General features: G+C 44.5%; 1 protein-coding gene across 2 annotated transcripts in view; it reads left to right on the forward strand.

Moving 5' to 3' along the window:
• RAP1GAP2 (RAP1 GTPase activating protein 2) overlaps positions 1-20,525 on the forward strand; it is a 250,245-nt gene that overhangs the window by 37,984 nt on the left and 191,736 nt on the right. For both annotated transcript variants that reach the window (XM_072639991.1, XM_072639990.1), the window contains exon 2: positions 185-220. In XM_072639991.1, coding sequence (XP_072496092.1) covers positions 198-220 — 23 coding nt within the window. In that variant the 5' untranslated portion in view covers positions 185-197. The remainder of the gene's footprint in view (positions 1-184; positions 221-20,525) is intronic.

Below are 20,525 nucleotides of genomic sequence, written 5' to 3' on the forward strand. Positions count from 1 at the left end.
GAAGGTGATGTACTAGATGACATCTCTAAATCTATGGGACTGGTACCAGATGGCTCCTATGAGCCTATGAACCTGAGAGCTCATTCCAGCCTTCAACTTTGGAATGTATCCCCACATTCTTACATTTCTGACCACAGACCCAGATAAGGATAATTAACTCATAATTCTGTTTTTGTTTTGGCAGGATCGACAAGAACATGCTGGCTAGCCTGAAGGTCAAGTAAGTAGCTGCTTCCCCTCTGATAAAGGTCACAAATTTAAAGCTCCTTCCCTGGAGAGTCCCATCATGGGCCCCTCTCCAGTCACCTCCCCCCTCAGTAAACAAACAAGGAATTGAGGAATGGATTTTACCAATCTTCTGGGCTTGGAGAAAACTGGACCTAGGGTCTCCCTACTTGGGATTTCCCTGCTTGGGGAAAGGAGTGACTGGAGAGTGAGCTATAAGGACAATTATGCTGGAGGCAACTTGAACCAGCTCTCAGGAGCCCTTTGTTAAATTTTCAGTGCATACATTTATATCTCAGATATTGGCAAATGTTACAAATCAGGGCTTGATTGTTATGTTGTTGCTTGGTTTAGACTTAAGTGATGGAGAAAATGTTAATAATGCAGATTAAATTAAAAAACCTGTTGTGTATACATTTATTTTCCTGGAGAGCCAGTTGTTAAACATTTACCAGCAGAATACTAGATAGTTTTGAATATCTCATGTATATGAGAAAATCTTCTCAATTATCAGCCTTTATTAAAACTGGTTCCTTTCATTTTAACTCTCCAACTAAGGTTTTCTAGGCTAAATTGACTTCTGCAGGGATTAATCATTCTGCCTCTAAACTCTGAATCCTGAGTTAGGTACCTTGGGGAATGAATGTCAAGAGTACAGGGATTTTGGTTGCTGAAGGGAAGTAGGACAGAGGGTGCCAGCTCTACTTCCTCCAGCTGCATCTTTATAGTCTTAGCCTGAAATGATTTGCATGACAACCAGGGGCATTTTGCTGATATCTCAGGTCTGCCTACCTCAGGTTTGCTAAGAAGAGACCTCCAAATGTGTCTTCTACTTGACCTAATAAATGTGAACACACTGATGGGGGCTCATGTACTATGGATTTGAATGGATGTGGATCCACTAAATACTGGGGGAGATTCCTAAGGGACCATATGGGTATGAGGGGTAGATGCTACATAAAGTAGAGAAGGCAAGGGATTAGAACCACACTATCACTAGGAAAATGGACCACATAAGTGATAAATGACTTTGGATGACTTAGGAAAAGACGTATCATCAGTTACAAGGCAACATTCTATAAATTGGGTATGAGAAAAGCAACAGTCAACATGAGTACAGTAGTGGAAGCTTTGAACCTTATTTCAAAGATAGAAAGGGCCACCAGACTCCTTTCCATTTTTGTTGTCAAGGGATCAAGACTATCTTGACTCCAGTGAGCAGCTGAAATGGTAAGCAAAGTCTGTGATTCCCCATCCCTGCCACCTCCAAGTGACTGTCACTGAGAGGACAACAGTTTGACAGAGGTTGGGACTTGCTGGAGGGTGTGGCACTGAAGTTGGGCTATCATGGGCTGAATCCCAGGGACACCCTTCTAGTCTGGTTATACCTGGCTTTGGAATAGTTTCTCAGGTAGCTCACATGAGGTACAAATGTTTGGACTACCAGACCAACCAAATTATTTCATTAGTGTTAATAAGACAATCATTTCTTGCTACTTTTGTTACCTCTTTCATCTAGCATCAAGTCCTTGGTCCCTAACTCCTTATTATAGAGTAACAGAATTTCCCAATTGGGAGGAACCTCAGGAAACACCAAAACTGGACCAGAATCCCTTCTACATCATATCCAGCAAGTGAGCATCTGGTCTTTGTCTGACCACCTCAGGTGAGAGAGAAAACTCTCTACCTCCCCAGGCAGCCCCTTCAATGTTGGACAGCTCCAAATCTGCCCCTACCATTTCCACTGTTCCTGGTTCAGCCCTTAGGGCCAAGAGGAAGTCCAATGCCTTTTCCACCAGAAAGTCTTTCAGATACTTGAAGACAGGGATCCCTCATAAACCTTTTTTTAGGGGCAATTCAGAAACTTTTAAGGAATTTAGAGAGGGTCGGCATTCCAGTAACTGTTTATGATGCCCAAGGGGTTTCCCATTAGTCAGACCACTTAGGATGAGGGTTCTTACTCTGGAGTACATGGACCCCTAAAGGGTCAATGGACAGATTTCAGGAAATCTATGAACTTGGATGAGGAAAGAAAACAATTTCAAGGCAACCAGAGTCTTTATCCAAGTCTCCCCACTTTCTAGCTAGTTTGACCTTGGACAGGGACTTCCCAAACTTGATTTCCTCTTTTGTAATATGAGGGATTATGTAATAAAGTAAAGCATGGGATTTGAAGTTATGGGATCTGGGCTACAATCCCAGTTCTGTTATGTTACCTGTGTGACCAGGGATAAGCCCCCTGTCCCTCACTGGGCCTCGGTTTCCTCCTCTGTAAAATGAGGGGGTTGAACTAGATGGTCTCTGTGGTGCCTTTCAGGTCTAAACAGAGGTTCCTATGATCATCCTCTTATGGGAAAGTGACTAGTCAACCTGAGGTGGGGGGAGGGAATTTGAGTAATTAACTAAGTATTTATTAAGCATCTACTGTGTTCCAGGTACTGTGCTGAGTGATTTACAAATATTGTCTCATTTAATCCTCACAACACTCTTGTGCTGTAATAATCCTCATTTTGCAACTGAGGAAACTGAGACAAACAGGGGTTAAGTGACTTTTTCAGGATTACACAGGTAGTAGGTATCTGAGACTAGGTTTGAATTTGGGTTTTTCTGGCTCCAGGCCCAGAACTCTATTTACTGTACCATCTAGTGGTCTCCCCAGCCCCCCTCCCAAACCCTGAAATCTCTGGATTGTCAGACATCTAACTGGAAGATATCCAAGTCAAGCCCAGATCAGTTTCGTGAAGCTGGGAGGAGAGGACAGTTCTGGTTTGGAAGAAGGGTGTGGGCATGGGAGCCTCGTGCCTTTGGTGTGTGCCAAGGGAGGGGGGACAGATTAGGAACAGGAGCAAGAGCTTTCCTCTCTGGAAGTCCACTTGAGAGGAGGGCTGTGAGGTGCCCTCTTTGCCTCTTCCTCTTTGGTTGTTGCCCTTTCCCTCCCCCTCTCTCATTTTCCTTATTTCATTTTACCAAGGGATGACACATCTGTTCACTTCATGTGTGGTGGATGAAGGTCTCAGAATCAGGAAATCTAGTCTGAAACACAGATCTTCTGCTAGTAGCTGGTTGACCTTTGTGTAAATCACTTGTGACCTCTCTGAAGTTCAGTTTTCTCATGTCCAAAATGGAGAGGTGGGATAGGATTGGACTCGGTGACCTCTAAGTTCCCTTTTGGCTCGAAATCTTTGATTCTTCATACTAGGCTGGGTAGCTTTGCTTTTCTCCCCAGAGATATTGAACTGCTAACCTGGGCACAAGGATGTGGAGGGCTCTGACTCTAATCAGGATGGTTGGTCCATGGTGTACCATCTTCCACAAAAGAGAATTCTTGGATTTCTAGTGATTGTTTTTTCTAGGGAGAGCACAGAGAGGACTTAGGACAGGGGAGTAACTGGACAGAGGCCTAGAAGCTGGAGTGAATCTGTTCTGTTGAGCCTTAACAATGGGAGAGGAAGTAGATGTGGCCTGCCTGTCGGTCTCTCTCTCTCTCTCTCTCTCTCTCTCTCTCTCTCTCTCTCTCTCTCTCTCTCCCTCCACCCCTATGTGATCTCTTCTCATCCAAGCCAGAGGCTCCATGCTGGACCTGGGCTGGTGGTTTGAAGGTAGAAGATCAAATCAATCCTTAAACTCTGAATGGAAACACACCCTATGATAAAACCCCCTCTCTCTGGAATGAACCTCCAAGTCTTTGAATTCTCTAGGCTGGGGATCATGTTAATGGGAGAGCTGAGAAACATGGCAGCTGTGGTAGAAGTGGCTAGGGACCTGGGGGCTCAAAGTCTGTCTGCTACTTTATACTCAACCTTTCTGGGCCTCAGTATCCTCTCTAAAATGAAGGGATGGACTGGATGTTCTCTAAGGTCCCTTCCAGCTCTGAATCCCTATGGACTTATGTTGTTACTGTGGTTTCATTGGGAATAGGATCTGTTCCCTTCCTCCCTTCTCCTTTCTCCTCTCTTTTCCCTTTTCTCCTCTCTTCTCTTCTCTCTCCTTTCTCTCTCCCTCCTTCCTTTTCTCTTTTCTCTCCTTTCTTCTTCTTCCTCCCTCCTCTTCCCTGTCTCCTATCTCTCCCAGCCTTCCTTCCACAGGAAAGGAGATGGAAAGGGAGTGGCAGGTTTCATGGGGAATTTAAGCTCCTTGGCTGTCTGGGAAGGAGGCCCTGAGAAAACATTGAGCCTCACATGACCGCAAGGGGCAGAAAGGGAGCAATGGGAGCAGAAATCTGGCTTTCTTCTTGGCATCTCTTGGGGGCCCAGGGGCAGCCTGGGGCCTGGACCCCCCTGGTTCTGTAGCTACAGGACTGATTAGATTCTCCAAGAACCCCTGCTTCTAAGAGGTGCTTTTAGACAGGACCAAGCCTGAACCAGAGGCTGAGTAGGAATTGACCAGGCCTTTTTCTGGATGGTGTATTTCCTAGGTGGCTCTAAGTGTGCAAAGGGATGTGTGTACATTTATATGTCTGTGCATACATGTCTACATGTGTGTGCAGGACTCATGTGTAACTGCTTATCCCTCCTTCAGGTGCACACATGTTTTGCACACACTCCTGGGTGTGTGGGGATGGATTCTGCTTTCACTTGTTCCTATGGTAACCAGGAATATGTCTGTTAAGAGACTTGTAGTCCCTGGGAGGGAGAGGCTGCTGAGGCAGCCCCAGCTCAAGCCTGGGATTGGGCTGTGTGCTGACTTCATTAGCCAGAACCAAGTCGAGCCGAGCTGAACTGAGCTGGGGACGACAGACACACCTGGGGGGTCTCCCACTGAGCTCTCCCACAGCAAACTCCATCAGCTCTGTCCTTCTGGGTCCCGGCTCTCTCTCCAGTCTCCACCATGCCAAGGAAGCTCTGGTGAGTTTTTCTTCCGCCTTCCTGATAGAGAAACCAGCCCTGGGAAGAGTCTTGTCTCTTTTCTGACTTCTCTTTCCTCCAATGGCATGGATGGTTACAGGTGGACTGCCACCAAGGGGTTGCTGAGGAGGTGCTATTTGGTATTGGTCCAGGGGTTGGGGCGAGTTTGGTTGTGGTAGAGATTTGGAAGGGGCTTTCTGCTGATCTGGTCAGAGTGAGACAGAGACAACCCCATGGGCCCTGGTAGCTGACCTCTGCCTCCTTCCCCCTTTCTTTCTTTCCCATTCTTGTTTGCTTCTTGCCTTCCTTGCTCTGAGGACTGATTAGAAGGATGTCCTTGTGCCAGGTCCCCTGAGCCAAGGGAAGGCTAATCCCATCTCTTTGCTCTGGAGGGGAGGTCCCCACATACATATGGGGAGGGGGATGGGAGAGGGAGGAAGGGACCTTTAACTTTAAACCCTGATCTAGGGATTTCCATCAGTCAGGGGGCAAATGTGGAGATTTGGAAATAGAAGCTTCCCCATTTTTGATGAATTGTTTTTGATCAAATGGGTCAGTATGCCTAGCAGTACCCAGGCAGTGCTGACCAACATCTGGAATAGACCCGAATTTGGAGTCAGATTTCATGTCCTGGCTTGCTGTTGAGCTATCAGTGTGACCTTGGGCAGGTCATTTTCTTTTGGGCCTGTTTCTTCCTCTGTAAAATGAAAGATCATAGATTTAGAGCAAAAGGCATCTGTGAGGTCTCTTCATTTAAGAGATGATGAAGAAACTGAGGGTCAGAGAGGCTACATTACTTGCCCAGGGTCACACAGTTACTAAGTGTTGGAGGCAGAATTCAAATCCAGGTCTTCCTGAATCCAGTGTGCTATCCTCCACAGCACTGCCTATCACTGTACCTGATGACCTCTCAAGATGGCCTCTGAGGTCCCTCTAGTTCTCTGATCCTATAACTAGATGGCCCTTCAGGTCTCTTCTGCCTTTAAATCCAATGATCTCTTCAGCTGCTCCCCTCCCCCCAGACCTTGTCACCTCAGCCCTTGAACATGCCTTTCTACCACCTGTCTAACCTTTCCTGTTGCCTGCTTTCTGCCCAGGTCATCTGCTGGAGCAGAGTGTTGACATTTAGGTAGCTTTGTACACTTGTGTCTGGTGGCTAAGCCTTGGGTGAGATGGACCATGGGTCATCATGGCTTGAGTGGGGGAAGAAGATGGATATTGGTCAGTGTTGGAAGGCTGTCCTTTGACTCTGGGGAAGGCCATCGGATCACAGGATGTGAGGTCACAGATATAGATCTGGGTTCAGTCCTTTCATTCTACATAGTAGGAAATTGAAACCCAGAGGGTCAAAGTGACTTGTTCCAGGTCATATGGGAGAAGAATCCAAGTCTTCTGAGTCTTTCAGTTCTAAGTTCAGGAACCTGTCTTTCTATTTGCATTATGCTTTGCTGCTGGAGCAAGCCCCTGAACTAAGCAACAGGGCCTTGGCATGAATTAGAACAGCAGCCCAGGTCCCACCTCTAGCCACCACCCCTCCCAACCAGCTGCCATGTTCATCAAGCTTCATTGTCTCAAGAGTACCTGGCCCATGGCAATTGTTCCAGACTTTCACTATCTTCTTGAAGTCCCCCAGACATCTTAGGACATAGAGGGCATGTTCTAGGAACAGTCTCATAAGGTTGTCTGGGATTTAACCAAACTGACCTGGTTTGCTTTGGAGTGAGACCTACTATGAAGTTTGGGCGTAGTGGGGATGTTGGGATGGATGTTTAATGTGTCCTTCCTTTCTTGCACACCCCTGCCCCAATCCATTGGACCTCCCCAACTGGCCTGACCCACCCACTTCACATTCCACTGGAGTCCTCAGGGAGAAGGAAAGTGCTTGAGTAACTCATGGCTTCATTCCATCCCACTGTGTTTAGTGGGTCTTGGGACCCCTGGCTCTCCTGCCCCTGTGGTGGGATGCAGAAGTACCACCGATCTCCCTTTGTGTCTTCTCTCATCCCTGGCATCTCTGAAACTTCACTGGGTTCTTCAAGAGGTTGTTGGTTTTTTTCTCTCCCACCCCCTACTTCTCCTCTGGGGGACCATATGTAGGACAGGGCTGGTGAGAGTGTGCTTCTATTTGCGTCCCCAAAGTGTGGCTATGGCACAGTGCCCGCCTGCCAACTAACTCTCCAGGGGGCGGAGGGAGGAGGGGGTTGTTGGGAGAACATCGTGTGCTGCCCCCACCCCCTGATTTCCCTAGGAGCTGCTTCTCCCTGTGTCCGAGCTGGGGGCAGTAATGGGGGTGGAGGTGGTACCCGTGGTTGACAGGTTAGATCAGAGCAACCTGTCATTCTTCAGGGTCTCCAAAGGTTTGGGGATTCAGAGGGGTGAGGCCCATGGCTTGTTGAAAGGGGAAGACTTGTATTTGATCTTTAACATCTGGGCCACCCTTGACTTGGGAATTAACTGGTGGTCTAAGAGCAGCCCAGGCACGGGAGAAGGCAGAGAAGAACGGAGACTGATGAGTGGGTGTGGCTGGGCTTGAACCCCCTCACCCTCCTCTGCTCAGGGGGCTACTTCTATCTGAAGCATTTACTGGAGCTTCGGGGAGAGAGAGATGAGGGTGACCCTGTGAGCAGAGGAATCTCTTGCCTTAGAATGATCCTCCCTGCTAAATCCTCTAGATAGGCAGGGAGACTTAAAAATGTCTGGGATTGTAGTCTCCCTCCTCATTCATTCCTGTGTCTTCCACACCTCAGCTCACGAAGTCCAAGGCACAGTTCAGTATAGTCGAAAACGTCCTGAATTTGTAATTAGAAGACCTGAATTCAAATCTTACCTCAGATGATTATTGCCTATATGCAATTGCCTTTGGGCAATCAATTAATCAAAAAGCATTTACTCAACACCTACTGTATGCCAAGAGAGGCAATATTACCTAGTGGATAGCCTACCTTGAAGTCAAGAAGACCTGGGTTCAAATCCTGCTTGTGATGCATAGTGCTATGGTACCCTGGACAAATCATTTTTAGCTTCTCTGCTATAAAATGAGGGACAATGGGTAGAGTGCCTGGCCTAGAGTCAGGAAGACTTGTCTTCCTGAGTTCAAATCCAGCCTCAAATACTTCCTGATTGTGTGACCCTGGGTAAGTCACATAACCTTGCTTGCCTCAGTTTCCTCATCTGTCAAATGAACTGGAGAAGGAAATGGCAAACTACTCCAGTATCTATGCAGAGAAAACCCCAAAGAGGGTCATGAAAAGTCATACATGATAGAAATGACTGAACAAATGCAGTACCAACAAACTCTAAAATGAAAAAAATTGTACTCAATGATTGCAAAGTTCCCCTCCATTTATAAATCTATGACCTCATGAGGTCCTACTATGTATTATAATTGACTAAGTTGTGTGACCCTAGGCAGCTCTCTTTGGTTAGCCACCTCCTGCTTTGGTGCAGAAAGTTTCCTCACTTAGTTCTTTCTTTCTTTTTTTTTTTTTTAAGAGAAAATATTCTGCTTCATTCTGCGTTCCGATTCCGTAGTTCTTTGCCTGGGTGTAGATGGCATTTTGACTCAAGAGTCCTCTGGGAACGTTTTAGGTCCTTGCATTGCTGTGAAACTTGGTTATTTCTTATTCCAAAAAAAAAAAAATCCCAAGTCCTGTTCATCTCTATCCCAATTATATACTAGACAGTGGCGGTACGAATTAAAAAGTGGTCGGTCTTTGAGCTCAAGGAGGTTAGAGTTACTTCCCCTCCCTAAGCCTCAGTTTGCCCATCTATAAAATAAGAGGGCTGGACCTGATGGGGACCTCTTCTAGATCTAGAGCCAGGGTCCTGTGTCCAGCCTAATACCCTCAGGTTGCAGTTTCAGCTTAGACACCTTCCAGGCCAGTTGTACCTGTTTCTTGGTCCAATGAAGCCTCTGGACCTCTTTTCCCAGAATTATATTTTACATGCATAAAATAAAATACATAGGACTACAAAGAAAGCCAAGCATATTTAAATACTGTTATTGAAATTTAAAAAAAAAAAGAAAAATGTTCACTGACCCCAAGATAATATCCCCGATGGAGTCGTCTACCATTCTCAGCTAAGAGACTGGGAGCCTAAGGCCCAGAGAGAGGGGGTCATTTGTCCAAAGAGACACAGCTACTTAGTGAGAGAGCCAGGAGCCGTATCCAGGGGTTTGGCCACTCAACCTGGTAAGCTTGCCCAGGGTGGGAAGAGAGGACAGAAGGAGGTATGCAGCGAGGTTCTCAGAAAACAGCTGCTCATTTCCCCCCACCACCTGGGTGTTTTGCTCCTTGACTAGTGTGTCCTTGCCCTCAGGCTGGGCTGAGCCAGCAGCCAAGTACAGGTAACCACAGACCCCGGGGCCCCACCCAGTGTCCCTCCCTTCCCCTGGGCCTGGATCAGAGGAGTTGCCAGCTCATTTTGAGAGGGCGGGCCCACGGAAATCCGTGCTGGGCAGCTCGCAGCAGCCACATAACGGATTTTGAGAGCTCTATCCCAAGAGTCTGGGGGAACACCTCTGGAGGCCTGCAGCTCCCTGGGGATTCTGCCTCTGAGCTGGTGGAGGAAAAACCTTGCAGGAGCCTGGGAGGGTTGACTGGAAATGGCCTTTGGTTGGTTACTGGGCCTCAGAAACAAGGTTCAAAGGGCCTTCCCCACCCCCACCCAGCTGGGTCTGTTTCCTCCCTCCTCTCTCCGCCTTCCCCCTCTTTTCCCCCTCCCTCTTCCCCCCTTTTTGTTTGCTAGGTGCCTGTGGTCCAAGGTGTTATTTACCTTTCACACCTCGAATAGAAGTTTAAATTAGAGCCTGTGGGACCTCAGAGGTCACCTCAGATTGTTCAAACAGATGAAGAAACCCAAGCTTAAGCGGGTTACCTGACTTGACCAAGGTTGCACGAGTGTTACCAGGGGTGTGAAATACAGAGTCCGAATTCAAACTCAGACTTTGCTACCCACTAATTAGGCTGTCAGAGCTGGGAGGGGCCTTAGGACAAAGAATAAAGAGTGTTAGAACTGGGAGGGAACTTAGAACGTAGAATGTTGGGCTTGGTAAGGATATTAGAGTATACAGTGTCAGAGGGGAGGGGCCTTAAAGAAGCAGTTCAATACCCCTGTGGGGGTGGAGTGTCGGGGCTGGGGGTGGGGGGAGATTTGAGACCCTTCCAAAGGGTCCATGAGATCAAATCAATTTTCATCATAATACTGAGGCTTTTAATTTCTAATACAATACCTATTTTTCAAATTTATTATTTATTATTAAAATTTTTAGAAATTTTGAGTTTAAATTCCTCCCCTCCCACACCATCCTCCACCCATTGAGAAGCAATGTGATAGGATATCAATTATACATGTGTTTTGTTCGATAGTTTTTATTTGTGTCTTCTTTTGGGGTTTTCTTGGCAAAGATACTGCAGGGGTTTGTCATTTCCTTCTCCAGCTCATTTGACGGATGAAGAAACTGAGACAAACAGGGTGAAGTGACTTGCTCAGGGTCACACAGCTAGTAAGTGTCTGGGGTTGGATTTGAATTCATGAAGATGAATCTTCCTGAATCTAGGTCCAGCACTCTATCCACTGCGCCATCTAGCTGCCCTAATTTTTATGCCAGTGAAATTGTAAGAAAACATATTTCAATATTTAGCCGTGCTGCAAAAAAGAAAAAGACAAGAAAAATAAAGTGAAAAAATTATGCTTCAATCTGCATTCTTTCTGGAGATGGATAGCACTTTTCATCATGAGCCCTTTGGAATTGTCCTGGATCACTGTATTACTCAGAGTAGCTGTCTTTCACAGTTGATCATCACAATATTGCTGTTACTATGTACAATGTTTTCCTGATTCTGTTCTCTTTACTTTGTAACAGTTCACATAAGTCTTCTCAGATTTTCTGTAATTATCCCTTTCATCATGTCTTATAGCATAATATTATCCCATCACAATCATACACCACAACCTGTTCAGGCATTCTCTAGTTGATAGCATCCTCACAATTTCCAGTTCTTTGCCAATATAAAAAGAGCTACTATAGATATTTTTTGCATGTATGGATCCTTTTCCTTTTTATTTGATCTCTTTGAGGTACATACCTACTAGTGGTATTGCTGGGTCAAAGGGTATGCCCTTTGGACAAAGTCCCAAAGTGTTTTCCAGAATGGTGGGACCAGTTCACAACTCTACCAAGAGTGTGCTAGTGTCCCTATTTTCCCACATCCACTCCAGCATTTGTCATTTTCCTTTTCTATCATCTTCGCCAATCTGATAAGTTTGAAGTGGAAATTTAGAGTTGTTTTAACTTGCATTTCTCTAATAAATAGTGATTTATAGCATTTTTATATGACTATAGATAGCTTTGATTTCTTTTTCTGAAAACTCACTGTTCATATCTTTGACCATTTGTCAGTTGGGGAATGGCTCTTCTTCTTTTTTTTTTTTTAATTGACTCAGTTCCCTATACATTTGTGAAAAAAGGCATTTATCAGAGACCCTGATAAAGGGTAAATTTTTCTTTGTACTACTTCAGTACCTTTTAGCAAAATCTAGTTTCCCTGATTATCTCTTAATTAGGTCTATTTTTACTTTTGCTTTGTCTGAGATCATGATTTCTCTTCTTGCCTTTTTCCCCATCAGCTAAAGCATAGATTCTGTTCCAACCCCTTAAACATAGTAAATATAGAAAGATATAATCTGAATAAACAAAAGTTCTTGGTTGGGGAGGAACCTGAGTAAATCTTAGTAAATTTTAAGACTATGGAAGGGTCCTGAGACCAAAGATTCTGAGAACTCCTGCTTTGAGCGTAGACTCTCAAGTCTGGAAGGAACCTTAGAACATAGAGTATAGAATACTCGGGCCAGAAGGATTTCACAGATGGATGGCAGAAGTAGGAGAGATCTTAGCTCTTAACTAGTTTCAGAATTGTAGATGTGAAGCATGAAAGGGCCATACTTATTATCATCAAATCCAATTTTTTAATTTACTTTTTTTCACATATAGGACAGTCCTTCTCACCCCTCAAAAGGGGGTGAGAGCCGGTAAGAATGGAAGTTAAAAAAAAAAACAGAGAAAAAGCTGAAAACACATTCCAGACACCCAGTAACTCATAGGCCATTGGCACAATTCTCTTTTCTCTCTCCCAGTTCCCCCCAAGGGTACTGGGGTACTGTGCAGTACCCCAGACTCATGCTGCCACTCTGCTTTGGACTGCCCTTGGAAAGGAAGGAATTTTGTATTGCTAGTGAGGCTCTTTCCCCTGCTTTCATTCCATTGAGATCCACTTTCACTTGAGGGCTGTGGGCAAACCTCCAGACTTCTGCCAACCTTCACATTTTATAGATGAAGAAACTGAGCCTTGGAGAGGTTTGCGCAGAGTCACTTTTGAACTTCGGTCTTTCTGGCCCCAGGTCCATGACTCTACATTGTACTACGTTGCCCTTTGAGTCCAATACCTTCATTTTACAAAGGCAGGAATTAAGGGTCGTTAAGGGGTAATAACTTGCATATGACTGGCAGAGTAGAGCATTGGAATTTATTGTCATTTAATCGTTTTGGTCATATCTGACTGTTTTTGAAGAATGGCTCTTTTTTTTTTTGTAAATTTGACTCAGTTTGGAATTTTCTTGACAAAGATACTGGAGTGGTTTGCCATTTCCTTCTTCAGCTCATTTGACAAATGGGGAAACTGAGGCAAGTGGGGTTAAGTGACTTGCCCGGAATCACACAGGTAGTAAGTCTGAAGCCATATTTAACCTCAGGTCTTCCTGACTCCAGGCTTGGAGCTCTATGTACTGCACCACCTCGATGCCCCCAGGGATTGGAATTTAGGACAGTTCTTTTTCCTCTACCTTCTCCCTATCCATCCAACAATGTCCTGTGTTTCTGCTTCCCAACTGAGTATACATACACAGATGACAGACACATCTGCACATATGTATGGATGCTGACTCACAAGGACAGCTGTGTATGTATATTATGATGCTGGCATGCATACTCACAGATGACCATGCAGGGACACATATGTATATATGTGTTGGTTTTGTAAACACTATGTGTCTTTAATCGAGTTACTGAGAAGCCAGCTCTTTTCTCTGAGCATGGTGGAGGGTGGTTGGTACTCTACCAAGGCCCAGGGTCCCCTTGTTTCCATAGCAACAACAATGCAGGAGCTAGAAACGGAAGGATGAACACCTGCAGGTGTGTAAGTTGGGGTGAAGTGAGGAGAGAGTCGAAGGGGGAGGGCAGGTAAGGAATGGAAGTTAAAAAGAGAATTACCAGCTAATTACGCTGGTAAATGGGCCCCTTCTGGGCATATTAAACTGTGGGCTTTGAGTTTCCTCTTCTGAGCATTGACCTTTCTCATATAGTCACTTTTCAGGCTGGGTCTTTTCTTGAAGTCTTTTGATATATATGTGGCCCCTGGTAGCAAGTGTTGTGTGTGTGTGTGTGTGTGTGTGTGTGTGTGTGTGTGTGTGTGTGTGTGTGTGTGTGTGTAAGTAATAGGAAAGCATGGTCAGGGGTAAGAAAGGGACCCTTTGGTCTCTGCTATGCTCCAGACCACCTGAGAGATTGTGGCCCTGTCCACCTGCACCAGCACCCCCAATACACAGAACGGGCAGTCATGTCTTGAACTGAGAGAGCCATCCATACTCTGACCCTTCTTTATGCTCCACAAGCTGTTAGAGACTGAAAGAATCTTGGGGATTGACTGTGCAGTCTAAACTTCTCATTATACAGAACAGAAAACTGAGACCTGCAGAGGTTAGTTAGTGGCTGAGATGGTTTTAGATTTCAGGAGTTCTGCTTCCCAAACTTCCCTTTCTGTCATTTTGCACCGTTTGTAACTGTCTTTAGGGTACAGTTTGGGTCTAGTATCTTGAATCCTTCTCCCTTTGTCCCACCCTAACCCATCTATGTTTGAGTAGTAAGGTGGCAGAGAATATGGCTTCCCATAGGGTGCTAAAAATACTCAAGGGTTCACTGCCTTACAGTGACCATGGCAATATCGTTTCCTCCTTCCATGTTCCTGCCCATCTGGTGGAAGCCTTTGGTGTTCCAGCCTGTCAAGAGAGAACCCATTCTTCATGGAGAGTAGTTGGAGTCCCAAAGCCCCTTTCTACCTAATAGGTAGATGGAGAGACAGGTGGATGGATAAATAGATGGATAGATATGGACATATGGATGGATATCTAAATAGAAGGATTTCTGTGGTTGTTCAGTCATTTCAGTTGTGTCCAACTTTCCATGACCCCATTTGGGGTTTTCTTGGCAAAGATACTGGAGTGGTTTGCCATTTCCTTCTCTAACTCATTTGACGGATAAGGAAACTGAAGCAAGCAGGGTTTAAGTGACTTGCCCAGGGTCACACAATTAGTAAGTATTTATGGCTAGATTTGAACTCAGGAAGATGAGTCTTCCTGACTCTACCATGAAACAGTGGAAAGAGAACTAGCTCTGAAGTCAGAGTGGCTGCAGTCAAATCCTCCTCCAGCACTGAACTATCTGTATGAATCTGGGCAAGAAACAACCTCCTTTCCTCAGTTTCCATAACTGTAAAATGAAGGCATTGGATAAGATTGCCTCTGAGTTCTCTATGTCTGACCCTAGAGCCTGCCTATGTGTGTGCTTCCCCATAACACACACACACACACACACACACACACACACACACACACACACACACACACACACGCCCTAAAGGCTGCAGATAGATCAGAAGAAAAGACTTCAGGTTTTAGCTAGAAAAGTGACTGAATCGTGAAGATTAATGACAGGGGCAGGAAATTCAGAGCTCACAAAGAAATTTCTCCACCCCAGGCTAGTCACCAGCTCTGTGGGAAGACCTCAGGCATCAGCTTTCCCCTTTCTTCCGATCCTCACCTGCCCCCACCCTGCCCCCAGGCCATCTTCTCACCTTATCCTAATCTAACACCTGTTGGTGCATTTCCTTTTGTTTATCGCTTTCTCTGGTTGTTGCCATTATTTTAAGGCTTTGGGGATTTATTTCCCCTTTTTATCTTTGAATTGAAATGTTCCTTTCAGCCTGTTTTCATCAGGATAAACATCCAGGCCTCATGGGCTCTACCTGCCCCAGTCTGAGGCACTGTTGCCTACAATCTTTGAATAGTTTGCCTTATCTTGCCATGGAGGGAAGCCAGACCCTGGGGTCTCTTTCTCATTCCTAAGACTGCCTTCCATTCTAGCAATGGGGATAGGGACAGGGTGCTGGGCCCAAAGATACTCTAAGACACCCAGCAGGAGAAAAGGTGGGTGTAAGAGTTGTATTAAGTCAGGGCCACTAGGTGGAGCTGGGGATGTGTACTCCACCTGTCTCCATATCCTTCGGTTTATCTTAGGCTAATGGAAGTGGGGGGAATGGAGTGGTGTGAGATGGAAGGGAAGAAGGAGAGAGGGTAAAGGGAGGAAGTCTCAGCCCTTCTGGCCCCTCCTCCCCAGCCATCTCCCAAAGGTATCTATAATCCTTTGGTTTACATTTATTCCCATCATCACTCAAACAAACTCCCTGGGGAAGCAAAGTGGAAATGGTCTAACTCTTGGTTTTAGACCTCTCTGTCTCAAGTTCACTTCCTGGGGAGATTGGAGCTTCAAGAGAGTCTTAGAGCAAAGGGACCCTTGCTATTGGCATTGATTTTTACCTTTCACCAGAATAGCTAATTAGCAGATAGAGGAATAGATAATAGGTAGATGGAGAGACAGGTGCATGGATAAATAGATGGATAGATATGGACATATAGATGGATATCTAAATGGAAGGATTTCTGTGGTGGTTCAGTCATTTCAGTTGTGTCCAACTTTCCATGACCCCATTTGGGGTTTTCTTGGCAAAAATACTGGAGTGGTTTGCCATTTCCTTCTCTAACTCGTTTGATGGATAAGGAAACTGAGGCAAACAGGGTTTAAGTGACTTGCCCAAGGTCACACAATTAGTAAGTGTTTATGGCTAGATTTGAACTCAGGAAGATGAGTCTTCCTGACTCCAGGCCCAGCACTCTATCCACTTCACCACCTAACTGCCCTAAATAGATGAATAGATAGATAAATGGATGGATAAATAGGTAGATAGATAGGTGGTTAGATGGCTAGATAGATAAATGGATGAAAAGATAGGTAGATAAAAGTCTTTAAATACTTACTGTGTACCAGACAATCCTTTCTAAACCTTCCTTGATCTTAGAATCTCAGACTTGAGGCAGATTATGTTATGATGGTAGCTCGCATTTAGACATTGATTTAAAGTTCACAAAGTACAAAAGGAGGCAGCATGGGGGTAGGAGGAGAGTGTGTAGATTACAGATTATTGGATTTGAAGTAAGAAGACCTAGCATCAAATCCTGGTGCTGATCCTCTTTGCTTCTGTGATCTTGGGCAAGCCTCTGTTTCCTTGTCTGTAAAATGAGGGGATTGGATGAGATGGTATCTAAGGTTCCTTCTAGGTCTGAAACTGATCCTATGATCTTAAACCTGTGATCTTAAGTCATATAACCTCTTTGGGCTTCAGTTTCCTCATCTGAAAAATAAGGAACTTGAATTCAATGACCTCTGAATCCATCATCCTGTATTTTCCTCACAATGGCACTGTGAAGCAGCATCATTATTACCACCCCCAGTTTAGAGATGAGGAAGTAGAGGTTCAGGCAAATGGTCTGACTTGCCCATGGTTTCACCGAGAGTAGAAGATGGGATTTAAACTTCAGGCTCTTTTGACTTCAAATCCAGTACCCTTGGAGTCAGATGACTCTCAAATCCCAACTTTGTGACTTATCTGCTGTGTGACCCTGGACAAGTCACTTTGGGTCTCTTGGCTTCCGTTCCCACAAATATCAAATGAGGGGATTTTGAGATCCCAGAATCTCTGAGCTACAAGAAACCTCATAGGATCCTTGTCATTGAGTGGGAATCCCTTTCTGTCACCCCTTGACAAGTGGTCATCCAGCCTGTGAGCTATGGACCACGAAGTCTTCTGACTTCCCTTGTTTCTTGAGCCTATTTTGATCTAGTCTCGGATTCTTTCTCTACCTTCTGCTTTGCTCCCACTTCTGTTCACCTCCCATGTTGGACTACCCTAATTTGGCACCTCTTTCTCCTTTTCCATCCCAAATAACAATGGCTCACATTTCTATAAATTTGACAAAGCACTTTATAGTCCTGTTTTACAGATGGGGAAACGGTGGTAAAGAAAAATGAAATGACTTGTCCAAGGTCACACAGCTAGTTGAGAGTCAAAGCTGGGAATCAAACTTAGGTGTCATGATAGATTCTAAGTACACTGAAGACAGAGACTGTGCATCCTTAGTTCTTGGCACATAGTAGGTGCTTAATAGATACTTGATTGGTTGACTCTGTTGTGGTGACCCACCACTACCACACTTTTTTCTCATCTTTGTTTGCCACATACTATATACTGCAAGGGTAGATTTTCCAGGGTGAATTTATGAGGAAGAAAGAGAACCTAAAAATGAAGAAATAAATTTATCAGAATGTTATCATTAGGAATGTATGTAAAAGTAAAAGAGGGGGCATGGCCTTCAGGTTAATGAGATGACCTAAGAGTCAGGAAGACCTGAGTTCTAGTCTTTGTCTTTTGATGGGGACTAGCTCTATGACCATGGTCATGTCACTGAATTTATTAGTGCCCTGGGCAACTCTCTAAATCCCTAAGGTACAGATGATTTGCTGAGGTAGAGGGAAGGAGTTTCCATGCTGGGAGTTTCCCATAAGGAAGGAAGGAAGGGAGGAAGGAAAATAAGAAGACCACCATGATCCTTCAAATTCCAAAGCTATCCCAGCTAGCTAGGTACAGTTCCCTATCTTAGGTAGGGTTACGATCTCCAGGCCAAGAGGGCCCAGTCTCAACCATCTACAGCAGCCAGTCCCCGCATGTCCCCCAAAAGTATGTTTTCTACCTTCAGAACTAGCTTCCTCACCTTTACCAATGCAAAATTGAACTCATTGGTTTACCCTACAATCCCAGGATCATTCCTGGCTAACCAGGAAGAATCTGGATTTAAGAAGGGATTCTTGATAAGGGAAAGAGATAGGGCTATGAGTAGTTCTCTGCCCATATAATTTCAGAATCACTTCCTAGAGCCTCAGAGTAGGGAAGAGGCTAGAAATGACAGTAACACACTTTGGAAGTTTCTGCCCCCCCCTTAAAATTAGGATAAAACAGAGAAATATCCAAAGAGAGGCCTTTGTGTTGCATGGAGTATTGTAGGAACCAATGAGGAGCAAAGGCTTCCTGGTGAGTAAACATACATGTAGCTGTACCTGCAGACACAGATACAGAAACATAATATCATACACCAAGAATTCCATACTGATAGAGATACATCCTGAGATACACCCCATAGACATACTTTCTGAATTACATGCAGAGGTACCCAGGCTTGCACTACAGTGCCAAAGACACAGTAATACATATTCGAATCTTACCTTAGACATTTAACCTCTCTGTGCCACATTTTCCTAACCCTAACCCTAAATAGAAATAATAATAGAATTCCCAGGGTGGTTGTGAGGATGTTAACATCTGTAGCATACTTTGCAAACCTTAAAGCATTTTTTAAATGCTTACTATTATTGTTATCTCTCCCAGACAGAATCATAGCAGTAGAATCATGGACACATGACAGGGACACAAACAGAATCTTTAAAAAAAAAATTTCTTTTTCTATTATGAATTTGGTAAACAAGAACATTTCCATTTGTAGAGTACAGATAAAAGATGATTGTATGTGAAGGTGACAGTTTCTATCATATGTAGCTTTTTTTTTCTTCTGGTATACATTACATTTAACAGGGTAATCCCAGTACTGTCCTGCTGATGTAGGATGATCCCCTTCTGAATTTCCTTCTGCTCCCTCATGCAAATACAATCTTGTAAGTAGTGACTGATTTCACTGGGACTGGGTGTGACCCCAGTATCGTGGTTGGGTCTAAAAGGGATCATGAGATTTCTCACTTCTTCCTTAGGTCCCTCAGTTGCAAGGTAGCTTTCTCCTTCCATATTAAAACAGGAAGTGTGTAAATGTGTGTGTGTGTGTGTGTATGTGTGTGTGTGTGTGTGTGTGTGTGTGTGTGTATGGAGAGAGAGAGAGAGAGAGAGAGAGAGAGAGAGAGAGAGAGAGAGAGAGAGAGAGAGAGAGAGAGGAGAGACAGACAGAGACAGACAGAGACAGAGTTGGACAGAGACAGACAGACATGGTGAGGAAGAAATAGAGCTCTAACTGTGTCCACATAGAAGACATTTGCTATTGGCAGCTCTCCCCGCTCCCCTTCTTTCCTCTTCTCTCCCTTGCTCTCCTCCCACCCTCCTTTGATCTCAATCAATAAATCAACGGACTGATGAGTTCATTTCTGGCTGCCCACTTTGTATCTGGGGCTGTGGGTCATACCAGAGCAGGTCTGATTGGCTATCCCTAGCTTTGTGATTATGGTCTAGAAGGATATTTGTTAAGTTAGTTGCTCTAATTTTGGGACATATTTTCCTAAAGAAGCTGAATTATAAGAGGTGGTGAGATTCCCTGGTCAATCTACAGAAGCCTGTTTAATGCTGGCTTCAGGGTTTTAGGGATCTCTGATTTCACTCCACCAACAACACAGTTCTTGATGCTTTGATGGTTTAATAGATGATTTTGGGGAGTCACTAAATATGATGCACACCTTTGCCACCAACCTGGTGATGATCTTCTCCAAACGTAGTCTACTCTCAAACCTTTCCATTTTGGTAGACCTTCACTTGCCAGAGTCTGGATTCTCCTTCCAGAGATTTCAAGAACTCTCAATGTATCTTGATGAGGCAACATGTTTAGATGAGTCCTAATTAAGCCAATATTGATAAAAGATTACGTAGTTGCAATGAAAAACTATTAGAAAGTAACACTACAATAGTATTGCTAATTAAGCAGAACAGCAAAACAGGATATTGGGTAAGAAATAGTTCATTTGGAGGCAGCTAGGTGGTGCAGTGGATGCAATGCAGACCTGGAGTCAAGAGGATCTGAGTTCAAATCCAACCTCAAACACTTACTAGCTGGGTGATCCTGGAGAAGTCACCTTACCCTGACTACCACCACTCTCCCCCACCCTCCAGAAAGAAAATAAATAAAATAAATCATTTGAAATGATGCCGCTTCAGGGAAAGCAAATTTAATTAGAGAAGGAACCTATAGACTTTGTGAGAATTTGAAGGTGATTTAGCATTCTATTAAGGGTTTTAGAGATTGTTGACTCTGTCCTTTGTTATGGCTAATTTCACTTTGAAATGTACGACTTTCCTTTTCATTGATTCAGATGCATTAAGAAGGGTTATAAATAGTAAAGAAGGAAAGACCCTATGTATGTGAGGGGTGGGGTTTGGAGGTGCACATGGAATAGACAAGAGAGTGTGATGTGTGTATGATTCCCCTTGAAGGAGAAGAAAGACTGTGGTGGAAGCGGGA

The sequence above is a fragment of the Notamacropus eugenii genome, chromosome 2 (assembly GCF_028372415.1).
Source record: "Notamacropus eugenii isolate mMacEug1 chromosome 2, mMacEug1.pri_v2, whole genome shotgun sequence".
Classification (NCBI taxonomy): Eukaryota; Metazoa; Chordata; class Mammalia; order Diprotodontia; family Macropodidae; genus Notamacropus; species Notamacropus eugenii.